The 17,885-nt window shown below is 41.9% G+C and overlaps 1 protein-coding gene across 1 annotated transcript in view; it reads right to left on the reverse strand.

Moving 5' to 3' along the window:
- The window catches only part of SGCD (sarcoglycan delta), a 211,870-nt gene that overhangs the window by 35,321 nt on the left and 158,664 nt on the right, over positions 1 to 17,885 (reverse strand). The window contains exons 4-5 of the mRNA XM_009634710.2: positions 14,619 to 14,706; positions 12,208 to 12,327 (exon numbers count right to left, since the gene is read on the reverse strand). Of these exons, the coding sequence (XP_009633005.1) occupies positions 12,208 to 12,327; positions 14,619 to 14,706 (208 nt within the window). The remainder of the gene's footprint in view (positions 1 to 12,207; positions 12,328 to 14,618; positions 14,707 to 17,885) is intronic.

The raw sequence follows: 17,885 nt of genomic DNA on the forward strand, positions 1-17,885 counted from the left end.
CCCTACACACTCTTCTTACACCCTCTGTTCCTGTCTTGTTGTCTTCATCCCCAGATCCATGGAAGAGTCCCTTATGCACTGGGAACAAGAATGAGATTTCCAAATCCTTCTGTTTCTCTCCTTTGATATGAATGAGAAGTGAAGGCTACCTGCCTTGATAAGGCTTCCTGCCTTGACAATATCATTTCTTATTATTCTGTTTTACGAACACAAAATCTCCCAAAGGGTCGCCTGTCCCTGTCACTGAGTAGGGCATCAGCCGTGAGGGGCTGCCTAGGGACCAGGACTGAGAAATCCCTCCCTTGTCTCTGGCTGGCAGCAGCTGAGGGACTTGAGCTGGCCGTGTCATCCAGTCACTGGAGAAACACTGATAAGCTTTCCTCCCTCACCTAATTATCATCTTAAGCATCCCCATTTCTGTAGCAGGGGGCTCATAGATTAATTAAATACTCTGGAGAAGTTCTTCCTTTGGTTTCAACCTGCTGCCTGACGATTTCACTGGATGCTTGTTCTGCCTCGGACTGTGAAAACCAGTAAAAAACCACCCTCTTCTTTCTGTGCTACTGGAAATGTTATAGACCTCAAACATGCCCACTCCCACCAGTCCTCCCCTCTTCTACACTGAAGAGTCTCAGTCTCTGCCTAGGGGATCGGCAGCTCCTGCAAGTGCCTCCTCATGGAAACAAGTGCCTTGGACAAATTCAACTCCACTGGACATTTGTGCCAAAGTCTGGCTCTTGGCCATGTGGAAGTCCCTAGCTGGGCTGTGATAGCATCAATGTTGGATGGTGTTGAAAATGAAGGCATTAGGATGGAGGAAGTGACCTCATTTAGTGGTTTTACTAAAAGCTTTGGCAAAAAAAGAAGGAAAGTTTGAGGGAAATGTGCTGTTGACACTGAATTGGGCTATTTTGCCTCTGCAGAGGAGAACTAGGATGTTATGCAAAAACAAATGTTTGACCTCAGGGAGTGGAAGAAGAGAGAGAGGGTGAAATCTAAAAATATGAAGTCCAAGGTCATGCACTTAGAAAGCAGTAAAAATTTCTTCTCTGGGTTGGATGCTTCCAGGATGGGAGCGTCCCTGGATAAAGGCTGAGTGCTACTCATGAGTCACGGCAGCAGGACAGGGCCAAAGGGAAGGCAAATGTGACATTAAACTGAAAGGCAAGTCTAACAGGAACAGGAAAAAAAATTACATTATTTTAAGAATCATCAGTGAATCCTTGCACTATTATGTAGCCCCCAGCTCATCCCCTGTGAGGAAAGTGTACAGAGGAAATCCTATCACGACTGCATGAACATGAAAAGTCTAGCCTACAAAAGAAGACTGGAAGGACTTGGCTTTTTAGCTTAACAGCATGATGGCTAAGGAAGGATATGAACGCTGTGTATAAATACATTAGGAGGATAAATAACATGAAGGAAAAAAACCTACTGGCTATAGGCTGATGTTGGCATGAGAGCAAGTGGCAATAAACTGGTCCCAAATATATTTGGGAGGAAAAGTAAGTGCTTTCTAGCCAAAAGAGGAGCAAAAATGGGAGCAGCTTTTCAGTTAGATAGGACAGACAATCTAACAGATTTGACAAATTCATGACTATAAGATGTGGCATCTCAAAACCAGAGGACAAGAAAGTGCCTTCTAGTCTTGCACTCCCCTAGGTTTATTTTCACTGTCCTCTACCTGAGGGAAGGATGGGTTTCGGCAAATGGTATTAATGCACAGCTCCAACAGTTCAAGAATTAGCTGCTATAATCTCCCTTCTCAATCAAAAGTACTATATCCCTCTTCTACCTTTTTACCGAGTATAAAGCAAATGTAAATTAGATTTATTATTGTACAACACAGCTTCTGCTTCCTGAATTATCTGTTACTAAAACATTTTCTACCTACCAAGAAAAAAGCATAATAAAAAATTTCTGTTTCATTACAAAGTACTGAAAATATTTTTTTTCATTTTATGAGACTCTCTGCTGCTGCTAAGGGTAACTTACCTGCAAACAGCCAGAGACAGTTAGGAGAAAACAATCATATCATTTGTATTTAAACATACTATACTGTACGTCCCTAGGCAATAAATTATTCTTTCTCACAGTATTGTATCAGAGCAACTTCTATTAAAAGCCATACCTACTGATTCCCTCTTCTGACACTGTGTAATTTACCACCAATAAATGTTCATAAACAGTTTGACTGAAAAATCCATAAAGCCATTTCAGCTTTATTTTAAGTTCCATTTAATGTCCCTCAAAAATGATTTCATCAATGTGTTTCCATTAGCTGGTTCTCTGCCCAATAACTTAATTCCACACAATCAGTCAGGAACTTATAAAGCATATGACAGGATCTACCTAAAGTGTTTTGAATCACCATAAAGATTCACTCAAAGAGGGTTTGGGTTTTTTTTTTTTCCTTTCTAGTGCATAAGGTGTGGGGGCACAAACGTCAAAGACCCCTATATGTGTTCACTTCATGCAAGAACAAAAAAATCAAGAGTCCTGTGGCAAGGGAATATTTACGATTCAGTTTCAGGGTTTGGGGATATTTTTTTCCCCTTCTTTCATTTGAGACTCAGAAGAAAGACTGCATGAGAACAGGTCTGCCAAACAAGAGTTTGCATTTTCTCTTAGAAGCCTACTGCCACAGCCAGGAGACAAGCTTGGCTGTGGTTTGGATCACTTGCATTGCTGGAGCGACATCCAGCTTCTGGACCTCCTCTCACCTCCCTCTTCCCATTCTGCACCCGCCACAGGAGCCTCTGAACAGCTCCAGCTCTTGCCCAGGAAGACACTGTCCTTTTGTGCTGCAGAGCACGTGCCTGGCACAGCAATCTGCCCTCACTGTTTCCAACATGGAAGCAACAAAAAGAGCCAGTGGGCTGGCCTTTTGGCAATCATCTTGCTCTACAACATGAATCCAAGACATAGCATAAAACAAAGTGGTTTTTTACCCCAGTTTCGCACTGAAACAAAGCAGAAGCATCAGGTTCTGTATGTGCATGTTGGTCTGCCAGTCTCCTGTTGAAGAGTGCCTTTTGACGCATTAGCCCTCCTCATCCAAATGGGGAGTTGGTTGATCTCATGAGCTTTCTGAGAAAAGACCAGGAGATTACTAACACCCCACCAAGGCAAAGGCTCTGTTGTGAGCTCAACACTGGCTGGATGCCATCAACTCCGTAGGGCAGAGAGGAGTTACGAATGCCCCAAGAAGGGAGCAAATCTCAGCTGGAACGTGCATCTTCTTAAACAGCAACAAATCCAATCAGAGGAAAGTAGGCATCAACAGTTCACCTTTCTGAGCTGCCTCTTGCTTTCCCTGTGTGCTGCAGAAGTACCTGAGCTGCATGACACTGTCCTGGCACCTTCCCTGGTGCAAAGACAAGGACCATCCCTGCTCCCTCTGGCCCGAACTGGGCTCCAGCCACCATGGCAAGATCACATACAGCTCCCTCTGCACAAAACGTGCTGTAGGCTTCTACTGCTATCAGCTGGAATGGAGAGAAGAGGAGCAAAACTGCAACACCGTAAGAGGTATTTTTAGACTAATGATTGATGCTCCTGCTGTCAAGGGTAGGTGGCAATCAGCTGAACAGCACTTGGGGGTGAACAGAACGTGAAGGAGAGAAATCAGGTTTCTGCTCAGGTGCAGATGCACCTGGTTTGCTATTCCCCACCTTCCTTTTTCTTTTCTTTCTAAACAACACATTTCTTTCCCACTCAGTGTATTCTTTTAGTAGAGAATTCCAGGCCCACAGTACACTTTTAGTGTTGTATATCACTGCTTCATAATGAAATTGGGGTCGCAGAGCCCTGTGACTAACTTGGTGATTAAGTTGGCTTAAGTGTATCTTCTCTTTAGCGCTCTGCCTTAATGTAGTACTCTGCAAATGCGGGGAGAAGGAGAAGGATTTGCTATGATTTTTTTCTAGCTAAGTCAAGAGGCGACATATAGCGTGCTGGTGATTTCCATAAACTACCTCTGTTCCTGCTGTTATTGATCAGGACACATTCAGCAATTTGTTCATGAAAACACCCATCTAACGAGGTTCTCTCCTCTGTAGGTCTCATCAGGGTAATATGTGACAGTCTCAGAAAGTCGTCTGTGCAAACAGATGTCCAGGAAGTAAATCCAATGCAATATAGGTAGAAATGATTTGTGTCTGCTTCTTTTAATTCCTAGCTTTAAAAGCCTTATTCATCCTTAATTTATGTTTATAAATGGATGAACATAGTAATTGCTGTTGCTCCTCTTGAATCCCATCAAATCTGAAATCAATAAGAGCTCAATTTCAGGGCCCAACAATAATAGCACGGATAGGTTAAGCCAACCCACTGAACAAAAGACATAAAGCTTCATTCATGTTTCTAGCTAGGATACTATAAAAATCATTCATTGCAAAGGTCTGTCTGTCTGCCTACCTTCACTGTCAAAGTGCCCGGAAGTTGTTCTTTTAAGGACAATCTATGTAATGAAATCGTGTGCAGCATCAACAAAGGTGTTTATAATAAAAATGTAATATAATTTATTTAGAATCTTTTAGATGTTGGTCTTGGCACTGTATGCACACCGGGAGTGAGTCAACCCTTAGGCACTGGGCTGTGGCTGAGGGAACTCCTTGTGACTGCCAGCTCCACTGGGCGGAGGAGAAGCAGTTATCTGACTCATAGTCTCAAGAAATAAATGGAGCCTGGTTTTAAGCTAGAAAATTTGCAAGCAATAAGATGAGCCGCAAGCTCTAAGATGAGCATGTGGGTCATTAGTGACTTATGTGTCCGTAGACACACGTTGATCTTAAACAGCCTAGCTTCAGTAGTTGAATATCTGAGAAACGTAAAGGGAATAACAGAAAAGAACAGAAGGGTTGGCATCCAAACTGAGGAAAGACATATGAAGAAAGGTTGCTACAGCTTGTGCTGACCTCTAGATATTTCCTTCTTGACTAGTTTTGAGGTCCTTCAACACTTTTTCTGCAGCTCAACAATAGCAATGTCATCACTGAATTCCTTTGAAGCTCTTGGCATTCTTGTGCAAAGTTGCCAAGAAACTCAGGAGAACATCTGAAGTAGGAATACACAGTGGAAATTTATCAAGGAGAATATTACGTGAGCTTCAAACAGATCAGGTTGTGAAGGCTGTGGAAGACACTTAGGAAATAAAATACAAATCTTCCACACTTTTAAACTTGATTTCAGTGTTTGGTAAGTGTACAGTATGTTTCTTTCATAATCCTTGTGACATTTAATCAATATTAATCTGATGGCGGATGATTCTTCTTTTTCCTTAAACAGGATTAACGTAACGCAATCTGAGCACACACTGCAGCCTGCACTAAAAGCCTATTCACTTTACATAAATGCTATCCTTTTTGCCTGGAATGTACTCTGAAGCAAAAGCAAACACAAGGAAAACTTCTCAGTGTATCTCACCCCCCGACACACATTGTTCCCTTCAACAAAAGACAAGTTTACAATCTGGGTGAGTGGATTTTGAAAAAGGAGGGCAATGCTATTTGAATTCGGCATTAAAAGGAATGGACAACAGTGTCTAGGCCTATTCCCCTCAAGGCAGCAAAGCAATCAGAAGTATTCATTTAAGAGTTGTATGTTTGCTCAAGATCTGGTCATTTTCATTTCTTTCCTTATACAATGGGAAAAAAACTGTATTTGGAAGAAAGCATCCAGAAATCCTGCCCAGCCTCTGGGGAAAAAAAAACCCACCCAATTCAACCAAATCATTTTTTTCTATATAGTTTTTTAATTCTTTGTCACTGCTGATTACAAATTAAATCACTTTTTTACACCTGACTTTTACCTTGATACGGCAATAGCACAATTCCTAACTGAGAGCAAAAAAGAATTTTCTTGTGGCTTTAATCACTGATAGGAACCATATTTTTTTCCACGCTGCTTCTTAATTTTGCCAAACGCATTTTTTTTTTTCAGCATCACAGCTGTGCAATGAGTGCGAAGAAATTTGGCGAAACTCCGTTGCCATGCTGAATGCTACAAACAGTGGAGGCTGTTTCCAGTCTTGCTAGTGCCAGTTCTAATAAAACTCGGTATCTTAATTTGTCAGCGTATTTCCCTACTTTCCTCATTTTATTCTCTGTCCCTTTTCTGCAGGACCAACGACTAGATGACACTTTGGCAACTGCTCTGGGACTGCATTAGTATTACTGCTTAATTACCTATAGGGAGCACATAGTGAATATTCATAGCTGCTTCCTAAAGAAGTTCATACATCTTCAGCAAAAGGTCAAATGCCTGTCCAAGCCTCACGAGCAGCCTCTGGAGCAAGTGCTACCTCCAGGTGCGTGAGCAAGCAGGAGCTCATTCACAACCGGATGAACTGGGAAAGGCCTCTGACCCTAGGCTGTATTAAGGGCGCATTTTTCAGGAAAATGTACAAAATCCACAATGCAACGATTCAAGCTTGGCATTTATCATCAGGCATAAAGTTGCAGCAGACTGAATGGCGAGGCCAGAAAGCTCTGTTTCCTCTCTGGATCAGACCTGATTTCAACACTTGGCTACAGAAGTTGTTCCCTCTGCCACACACAAATCAGCAAAATGCCATTTTGAAATCATAATGGCTGCTATAAAGGGCAACCGTGCATGTCCTAACCCAAAAATAATCACTTCTGAAGAAGGGGGCATGCAGCAAAAATGGGTGGTAATTCCTGGAAGCTGCTAAATTTCTAGCTTACACCACCCTTTGAAATGACTGGTACCAGTCAAATAGCTCTGTGGATTATTTTAATGAAATATAACTACTCTTGCACTCATTAAAGTTACTCTGCTGTAAATATTGCAGCAAACATAAGCTAGAAAGGACATGCCAAGAAGCTCCTAAAACTGTAATACTGAGGAAATGTGAGCAGTCCTTTAACCAGGCTGGCGTTGCAGCCATGGTTCGGCAGGGTTCCTCCCAGAGCAAGCTAATACAGGGCTCCCTGAAAACGTTTGTGTACGTGAAGCTTTAGCGACAGCTAAGCCAGCTTACACAGACATAGTAGTTCAGCACATTCATATTAAATCGCGTTCTCCTCTTGTCCAAATTGAAGGACACTGCAAATGCTTTTTTCACACTTCCGTGGGTAATGAAACCCAGCGCTCTGTCTTCTGCCCCCACCAACAGAAAACCCCAACCCAACCCCTCCCATTTAAAAGAGCTTTCTATGAGACAATTTTGCAGCGATCTCATGGACACTAAACTTGGGCTCTGTTGCTTTTATTGTTGGTGTTCCTCCACTAAAACCTCTAAAGTCCTTAATATACAGCTCATAAATAAAATGCTGGAAATGTGCCTTGGACTTAATTACTCTAAACTTATTAATAAATTCGCAATAACATTTCAACAGCTGACTCCTCTTTTCAGGTGCATTCCCAGGCACCTGGAGAGAAACTAGAACAAAAAATGCTCCCAAACTAACATTCCTGGAAAATCTAACCTGTGGTCAGCATCTGTGTGCTCCACGTGGTTCATTGCTCAGAGGGAATATGCTACAGTAGAAAAAAAGCTATGAGGTAGAAATAGAGCTACTGGCTAAGTATTTGCAGGGCGGGCATGCAAGGGGATGGCGAGATCTAAGGTACGGGTCAGCCAGCCCTGGTGCTGGGGAACACTGCAGCATGCGGCGGGGGGGTCACGCGTCTCCCGCAGAGAAGCTCCTGCAGTTTTTCTCCTGGGAGATGAAAGACATCCTACCCCACTCTAAACACAGTTATTTTAGTTAGGGTTGCCAGAGGGAAAGAATTTAGCCAAATTTTTATCACTAGGCTACATTAGAAGAAAAGCTTGTGCTATGGGAGTATAAATGTCTAAGTGAGAGGCATGTTTTCCAGGGTCCCAGTGTGGGAGCAATTTGGGAGCAATCCCTGTATTCTTCTACTACAGAAAAGGGACCTTTTGGTTTTATGATTAATCCTACCCTTACTGCAGAGCAAAATGGTAATCTCAAGTACAGTTAAAAAGCGTGGTTGATTTGTAATGGGACAGCATCCAGCCCAAGCAATCCTACCTCCCACGCAAACCTTCCTCCACCACTCAGAACCAGGGACTGCGGAAGCCTGTAAGCTGAGGAATGCGCCTTTTGCATTTTTATCTCAGCTCACTGCAATGCATGTGGATTCCCATCAATATTTAGCCTTAAAAAAAAAAATGGTTAAATCCATCATAAATATTAAACACCAGAGTATACTGGCAAGTTCCCCTGAAAACAAACTTCAAAAAATAATCTCCAAAAAAGATGTCAAGGCGTCGGGAGAACTGACACTGGCATGTCATATGATGTTGTCTTATAAGGCTAAATTAAGCATCTGACCAGAGTTTAATTTCTGTAAAAACTCATGCTAATTTAAATTGCTTTAGATTTAATTAAAAGTGCTTTTCTATAGCGATAATACTGTAACTCTGTTAATTAGTATCAAGTGGCATCTAGAGGGCATATTTAAAAACTAATCTGGAGAATAAATAGAGCTAATTAACAGTCAGAATAATGCTTTATGATTGTCTTTTGTTTATAAATGCTATAATGTTCAATATGCTATTATATGAAATTGGTAATTAATACATATCAAAGTTATTTTTTTAATGCTCTCTTAACTAAGGAGTATTTCTTACACACCATTTTTCAGAAGATCCAAACACACTTCATTTCTGGAGGGAGGGGGGAAGGAGAACGGCTGTATGACGTACCACATGTGAATTCAATTAGGACCAGCTCATTCATCTCCCGTAACACAGACCGTATGTGTTTATGAGCCTGTGGGGGACATCCAGCAAGGCATCGGTTTGCAGCTACGTAGTGTTTGCCAAAGTGCCTTGCTGACCATGGCAACGGCCAGCATGGGGAAGGTTTGCACTTTATGCCATGCACAACCCTAGGAGCGGCACCGTGGTGCTGTTTAGTGGGCAGAGAAGTGGCAGATTTTGCCTTCAAAATTTAAGCCTTGCAAAACCAGAGTCAGAGTTCTGAGGAATAAGACCGGCTCCGAGGTTTGCTGTAGTATCTTTAAAAGACTGTGAGGTGCTCAAATACTACAGGAGTGAAGCTTGTAAAAGAAAGCAGTGCTAACAGTGAGGCTGTGCTGCCATCCAACCCCACCACATGAGTATGGGGGTTGGCTGGGCAATTGCACTGGCAGATGAGCTTGGAAGAAAAAGGGCAGACCAAATTTGGCACAAGGCTCAGTATCTACATGACTTTTTGTAGGTAAACATCAGCTCCTTCTGAGTCATCTGGACCAATGCAACTGCTGAGCTCCTGGCTGGCTTTGAGCAAGGCAGAGGGAATTTGTGTTTATGTCTGGAAAAGGTTGTGTAGATGTTATCAGAGCTGACCATGGCCAAAGGTCTCAGAGGGCTGCCTCTGTCCTCAAACCGAAGTTCTTGTTATCCTCCAATCTCTCCTACGATGACTGGTTTTGACTGGATTCACTAAATCAAATAAAAACATTGAAGTACTCTGAATTACATTGTGCATGAAAAGCAGAGGGGACCAACTCTGTCTTTCTGTGTGTCCCTTAATAGTTAAAAACCAGAAATAACCCCCCAAAATACAATTAAAATAAAAAGCACTTTCATTTGGTAATCTGCACTACCCATGCTGTGCAATTTTTTGAAGCATCATCAAATGAAGCACATGCCTTCCTTGTATTTTTGAAATCCATAATTTTGTGTATTCCTCCCTTTTTAATGCCTTGCTAATGTTGAAGCAGAGTCCATTTTAAAAAAGGAAAGCATCTCCTTCCTCATGACAAGGCTTCAGCATTACTTTGTAGAACAAACTTTCAGAATCAACTTTGAAGAGCGTACAAAGAAAAAAAGTAATTATCATTAACAAGATTAAAAGCTAGTCACAAGCCCAATAACTGCTGCTCTAACCTCTGTGAGATGACTTTCATTTCAGATTGCAGACATACACTTCCTTCTATAACAAGTACGTGTTCAGCAATAACAAGTTGAGATTATTTACATAGCGTAGATAGGTGTCAGCAGACACATACCGACAAGCACCTGAGATCCCAAACACCAGAAAAATGATCAAAGGAATTTGTCTGTGTACTACAAGTTGGACTAGCCTCAAGTGCAGACAAAAACACTGGAAGAAATATGAACATATGGTATAACACTTCCCAGCATGGCAAAGAGCCATGGCAAACGTTTTTGGAGATAAAATTAGATTGGGGAAGCAAAGCTGGAGAAAAACAAAGCCAAGCGTGAACTCTGAAAACATTTCAGCTCAAGGTCATTGAAATACTAGCCATGTAGCATCACCAGTGCTATCATTCTACCTTTTCTTTTCTGATAGATCTGCATAAGCCAAATAAACCCCAAGAAACACTCGGTTGCAGATAAAAATGAAAGTGCGCTACAGTGGGTAGCAATAGTTTTGATGCTGTTCACTCTGGAGACTAAAACAAGGCAGAAATGCAAAACAACTATCAAAAATAATTGCTGGTTTTTCCTAAGTACAAAGTAAATAAAAAGCAATATTTTTGTAAGTATGTAATCTGAAAAGGAGTACTTGCAACTTGCAAGGAAAAGTTTCTGTAATTTTTTTTAAGAACTGGTGATATAAATCTCTCACATTTTAAGATCTCCAAGAAAACGCATAAAACCTGTTGCTTCCTGACCTCATCTACCCTGCACAAAGACCGTACAATGAATTAGCTCTGAAGGGTGCAGCAGGAAAGGAGATTTGTGGCAGAACATGGATTGTGACAAATGTTCCCCAGCTCTGTAACACTGCAAGGATTTTGAATGGTCCTTTTCAAAGTTTTAAGCTAAAAAAGGTACTGTTAATTTTGCAAAGTTCAACATTTATCCTATAAAACACGCCTAAATTTTTATAGCTGGCGACTGAACTATTCCAGTATGCAACAACAAGCATAGAGCTACACACCTGGCCTGTCTACAAATGGGAACCATCTAGAATATCATGACATCAGGTAACAAAAAATGTTAAGAGTTGGATACAAAGTTCCATTTGTTAGACTCTGAGGTGCCCATTTAAACTCCTTTAGATTATACATAATATACTATTAATAGGCTATGTAATATGTAGAAATAATAACAATTAAAAATAATATATATCCTTCTAAGCTCCTTCATTGACTTCTCTTTTTAGGAGCTTACTAGAGAAGTAAGGAATAATTTGGAGGGAGCAGCTGCATCCACATCAAGCCATTAGAAAACAGGTATCAGTGCAGATACCAGTGGCACTGCTACGTGACTAACTGCTAGCAATGTTGAGCTACCCAGTCTGGTCCTACATGAAGACATTAATGAACAAATCTTAGACTAACCAAAGAGCACGGACTGAACTGGAGAGCTAGAGAATTCAAGTTCCTAAGACTGCAATTTCATATCAAGGAAGAAATTCTTTACAATGAGGGTGGTGAAACACTGGAAGGGGTTGCCCAGGGAGGTGGTGGAGGCCCCATCCCTGGAAACATTCAAGGCCAGGTTGGATGGGGCTCTGAGCAACCTGATCTGGTTAAAGGTGTGCCTGCTCCCTGCAGGGCGGTTGGACTAGGTGACCTCTAAAGGTCCCTTTCAACCCAAACCATTCTAAGGCTGGCCCCTGCTCCCACGCATGGGGTGCTGAACCCACCCACGGCTGAAGATGGCGCAGAGACGCACAGCGTGCTCTTGCATGTGGCTAAAGAAAGAGAACTAACATAACGGACATCAAGCTATTCAGAGAATTAGTATGAGATCCTAATTCATGCTGACTTTTTCACCACAGGTCTCCTCCTTGGTGTTCGCTTTAGAATGACGGAGGAGCTGGTGAAAGTGGTGTGATCAAAAAATATGAAGTCTGAGGTTTCCCTATGCACAGTGACTGCAGCCATGGAAGCATCCTTACAGCGATGCCTCACTGTCCTTTATCCCAGACCCAAGAGATAAAGTTGTTTGGTTTCCAAAGCTGGTTTTAAAGCTGCTTCACTGAGCCAGACAAGCCACTTCCTGGGGACCTTTTTTCTGCAGGGAAAATAACAACATTGTGCAAACTAAGAAACCCCACAGATAGAAACTTCTGGCCTTTTACCTGCTTGGTGAAGATTCAAAGCAGTAAAGACAGCGGAAGGTTTTTATCTCCAAAAGAAGCTTTCCCCAAACACGAAGGGAAGTTAGGCAAAACTATTCTAAAATCTGAAGAGGCGCTTATCAAAACAGTGATTTAGTCAATAATCTCTTACCTAAAACTCTCAATCTCTCTGCTCCCACCACCACTTCGTTGTCATCTGCAGAAAACAGCAATTTTCCAGAGAGGGTTTTCACCTCAAATTTTTGGCTGTGTGCTTCCACTGCTTGGGGACCTAGAGGGAAGAAGATATTTAGCACAACCCTTTTAGTGAAAAGTGTAAGAAAATCACATTTCATACATTTAATAAGCCCGTCTGCTAAGATTATCCTAATAGCTCTGCAGATACAACCCGCATCTGACACATCAAACAGGGAGGTTGGTGCTTTTCAGAGGGTGACTTCTCATTAGAAAAGGGCATCGCTTTCTACCCAACTAACAACCCCTCAACTATTTCTACTTACGTTTCTGTAATGCTTATGCATATCACAAAATCACCATTAAACTTGGCATAGCTGGGAGATTTTTACAAAGACTGACCCTCATGTGAAACAGTAATGTATATTTACCCAGCCATGCTTTGGGAGCATTGGTGCAGCTTTAAGAGGCATCAGGAGCTCCTGAGTACATTTTGCTTGGACTGATGCTGCAGTGTAAAACATTCCTGGTTTTCTGCCTGTCAAATATTGGATTAAACTTGGATTCAACTTGGATTAAAATTATATCAGTGTCATGCACAGTCCAATTTGGAGGAAAAAAAAAAAAAGACAAACAACACCACTGGAGCGAACGTTTTCTTTTAGACCATTTCAATCATGCACGGGCCAAGACAAACAGCAGAGCGTCCCATGTTTCACAAAGTTTTTAGACGAGTGAAACTTTCCTTCGTAGCTCTTATTTCAATTCTGCTGCTTCTCCTGCAGGCTGCTGTGCACTGCGGTGCTGGAAAGCCTCTGGCAATGCGTTTTGTCATGGAGCCTGATAAACATCAGCTGCCTGAATAGCAATTCTGTGCAGGTCTGTGGCTTAAAGCCTACAAAGAGCAGATCCCTCTATTACCCGACCTAGGCAAAACTTTGGACAAATGAGCATCTAACAGTCCTGTGCAACCCAGTCCAAGCCACAGCCTCCCTGGTATACGCTACAGCACAAGGCAGGTGATCCGACTTCACATTACCATCTTCCTGACTAGTCCCACTTCTCAAATGTCAAGAGAAATAAGACCTGAAAGCCAGTATTTTCTTACAGGCAGGTTCAAACTTAATCTATACCCAGTGTTTCCCTGCACAGGTCATCTGTATTGGTATCAGGGCATACAAAGAATTGCATGCATGGTCTGCACTACAGAAAAGTGAGGCTATGCTGAGATTCCTGGAAACACTTAAAAATCTTGCAGCCATTCTGAGAAAATCCAGTACTTTCGAGCTTTACATTTGATTTGTACCTTGCTAATTAACTGCCCCCCTATACATCACTGCAGCACGCACTACATGGGACCAAATCTTTGCTCCGCTCTGAAACCAAATCTGCTGCCGAATGCAGAATCGAGCTCAATAACCAGAAGATGGCACCGGGAGACATCACTGGCTGTGTCCTCCCAAGCTCTTGTGAAATAGAGGTGCTTAAGTGAACTAAATACCTTCTTGAAAATATATGGAGAACCAACAAACTAAACACGTTCATTCTGAATGTGAGAATCAGGGAGCTTGGGGTTGAATTTATTTCCTTCCTCCAGGCAATTTTCATGCATGCTGCTTAAATCACTGCTTACTGAAACTGCATATTTAATTATTTAATACTGTGACTAGAGGCCAAGATGTTAATATAAGCAAACCAAACAATCCAGTCTCATGTAGAAACATGTTTATGGATTACTGGCTCTGCCACACAGCAGTGCTTCTCCCACTCCCTAGATAAACCTCAATAAATATCTATCCTATATCATATATATTATACATTAGAATACATAATGCATTAGGCTCTTTCAACCCAAATTACACATGCATTCATTCAAAGGCTGCTGTGCACTGGGGATTTATGAAACACCCATTTCCCCATCCAACACACTGATGCCTGGGAGCACGAGAGCGTTCTTCAACAGCAGAAGGGCACAGATAGCTCTAAATTGCAAAGTGTCCCAACCCAGCCACAGTTAATCAGCAGAGTTCCCAAGATCTCAGGCAAGTTAAAAGTGTCTGAGGAAAACCCTGTGCCTGTTACAACAGAAATGCCACCCTGCATATGTTCTTCTTGACCCTGAAGCCGTACAACTAACCTTTCTGTCTATGGATTGGCTTTCAAATGAAAACGATGGTCTGCTTCGTTATCAGAAAGCACCAGCCAGATGCCTCTCCAGCACGGCTTTCATGTCTCTAGCTTTGTTTCTACAAAGTGGAGCGAAGTTTCATTTGTACTTCACAAGACACCTGGGCTCCCCTCCTGCGTGCTAAAGCCAACGCAGCATCCCACAACACACCCGCTTTCATCCCTCCTTAATTCCTCCATGCAGCCTTTCCCCCTCCTTACCTGTTACAAGGCGAGTAAGGACTTTAGTCTTCTCATTGAGGATGTTCACTGTCACATTTCTGGCAGACTGGAAGTACAGTGCGTTGCCCTGGAATGAGACCACGAGAGCAAGCGTGTGAGATGGGGACGGCTGCCCAAGATCAGCCTGCGTGAGACACCTGGAACTTTGCCTAACGCTGCTGCGCTGCTGTTAATGGCCCCAGGGCTGGACATGTTGTTGAGCTGCAGGCTTCCCTGCATTAATTTTTATTGTCCAGGATAAACCATAGTCCACACCTCTGGCCCAGGTAATGTCCCAGAGACTAGCCTTGGTTTAGGGATGGGTAGCTTTATTGCCAGTATAAGGCCCAACCAACCTGTTATTTTAAAACGTGCAGGTGATGTGGGACCTGACCTAAGCTTCCTGAAGGTCAAGGTGTTTTGGGAGGGTGGCTGACTGTGGCAGTGCATTTCAGAGTCAAATCTGCAATATTGCACACAGCTTCAGACGACTCCAATGGGTGACTGTGCCTGTGTACCACATGGCCACGTGAGTGAGCTGTACCCAAGGGCTGCGAACAAGAAAACCTTATTAACATGTAGAAAATTCCTTTGATTTCAAAGCACTTATGAACCATCTGGCACATACCACCATCACATTCCAGCCTGGGATGCCAGCCTGGGACCAGACCCATCACATCAGGTCCGGACATACACAAGACACGAAGTCTGCCCCACTCCCTACTTGCCGACACAAATTTCTGCCCATTTTTCATTTTTATGCTTTAAATATACCTCTGAGAGAAGAGTTAGAGCAGCTGTTAACACACAGGAGCCACACAGCTACCTGGCAGCATCCATCTCAGGTATTTCTCCCGCAGAGTGAAGCCAAAGAAAACCCACAGAGAAAACCATCTGGCTCCTTCTGTGTGCAAACGCATCCAAGACACCTGGGAACTCATGTTTTCTACAGGCAGCCCCAGTCCACACAGTTGGCTTCTCAGGGGCTATTAGCCACCTAAGGCACTAGCACAGGGTGACCCCAACTTAAATCAGCCGAAAATCTAATATGTGAGGTGGAAATTCACTGCCAGTATCTCTTCATAATGTCTAAAGCAGGCAGCTGGTTGAATTCATCAACTGACTAAGCCATAGGATTGGTAGAGGGGATAAAGCAGCAAGAAAACCAGCAAGGAGTTGAAATTTTTATGTCCATATGCTCCTACACCAAAGTCTCTTTACAGTGTTTCAAGATTTTTCCATTAGGGATGAATAACCAGGACGGGGATGGAGGATCGCGTAGGTCAGGCATGTTCTCCTTGCCTCTTGAATTTGTAAGGAACATAACTAATACTTGCACTTGTGCCATTTTTCTGGATCATGGCAGAAGGACTGAGTTGTCTGCATATAAAACATAACAGGAGACCAGGAATGCACTCATGGGAGTCCTGTGATGGACTGGAGCTTCAAGGAACTCTTCCAGTGATGGGTAAATGATTCTCAGCAGTGTTTGCAGAAAACAAACCTCAAAAAACTAAAACAAAACCAGCCCCACATGTGAACAAATATTCACAATAATTACATTTGGTGCCTTAACTATTTGTGCTGCATGCACCCATGGAATCAGCCCTTCAGCAAAAAAAAGGGGGAAATGAGATTTGTTTGATCAATCATAACTAGACCGTTATGGCTACATTCAGCCTATCTAGAACTAAATAAAAAGAAAGAATTCCACTTAATCATTTCCAGACCTTGGATAAGTTTCAGAAGCTCTTTGTGTCTCTGTCTCCTCATACACTAAATGAGTACAAATCATCCCTATATAACTCTGTGATGTGTTTGACAGCTTAAGTAATATAGTATCTGAAACTGAAATATGCTTAATAAGTTAGAAGTAAGGAGCAGAGGTAATGACTGGTAATGATTTTGCTCTTTTTTATTCATTTTTATTTGTGTTCTTCTAGAACCTAGAAATTAATGCTGATTACTATTTTATGGTTAATAGCACAGAAAAAAAAGATGGCTTCACTTGAATACCCACTTGCTCTGGTATTAATTCTCTGCAGCCCTGATCAGGGAACTAATTTGAACACCCCCAGCGATAGCAGTTTACTGTTACATTTTCATTTCACACTTACAGATGAAGCACATTTTTAAAGGCAGATAGCTACAATCTGCATAATCTGTAGCCATAGGTGAGACTATAACCACAATAAACATGCCAGATCAAGCACAGAAAGGTCACATTTTTGACTTTCCCTATGTGACTTTTGTTTATGGAGTTATGCGAGTAGCTAGAGTGTTTTGAAAAGCCTGGGAAACCTTCTAGTCCAAATTCAGGTAAGAAAAATCATTCAATCCCCATGGCTTTGAAACTCTGTTACTGATGTGCATAACAGGAGATTGCACTACAGAAGTACTACAAGATAAGCCAAGTGGTTAATATAAAAAAGAGTCACAGAAAAAGTTGCTCCAAAGAAGTCTTACAAGACAAGCTAAGAGATGGTATCCACCTACGAAAGACTTAAAATACATAATCAGGCCTTGAAACACTTACCCCAGCACAGTCATCTCATTCACCGATTCAGAGCTCAGATTCATGCAGCCTTCAAAAAATCTAAATTTCCCTAATGGAAGAGTTATGTTTTTATTGGTCTGCAGGGAAGGAACATTTCAAGCACTTAATGCAATGCCCGCTCTCATTTCCATAACTCTTCCTCCATTAAGAAATGAAAAAGAACTGAAAAAAATTACTCCCTTTTGCTGACAATTCTGCAGATTTTCTGTCCATCATGTTCTGTATACAAAGGAAACAACACCAACATCTTTTACGCACTGTTGCAAGCTTGGTGATGATGCCAGTTTCCTTCAAACACAGAGACCAAAAATAATGAAAGCATTAAAACACTCTTAACACAGTTAGAAATTGTAACTGAAAAGGCAAAACCTTTCACTTCTCTTACACTTTCATGTTATCATGACTCAAAATTAAATATTCTGATGCACAGGAGCAAACGGAAATCTAGATCAATACGGCATCATCACCACAAAAAAATAATTATGTAGCGAAGTAATATTCTCACAAACTGCCATAACACTTGATAGACCTAGAGTTAGATTATCAGCATGCAATAAATAAGTGCGTCTGACACTAATTATAACACTGTAAGTATGAGACACACCACATTTCTGAAGTAGAATATGCAACAAGCCAGTTCTGAATCTTTCCAGATAAATAATGTAAAAGAAATAAATATATTTTACTCTTGGACTTGATGCAAAGAAAAC

The sequence above is a fragment of the Egretta garzetta genome, unplaced genomic scaffold (assembly GCF_000687185.1).
Source record: "Egretta garzetta isolate BGI_Z169 unplaced genomic scaffold, ASM68718v1 scaffold612, whole genome shotgun sequence".
Lineage (NCBI taxonomy): Eukaryota > Metazoa > Chordata > Aves > Pelecaniformes > Ardeidae > Egretta > Egretta garzetta.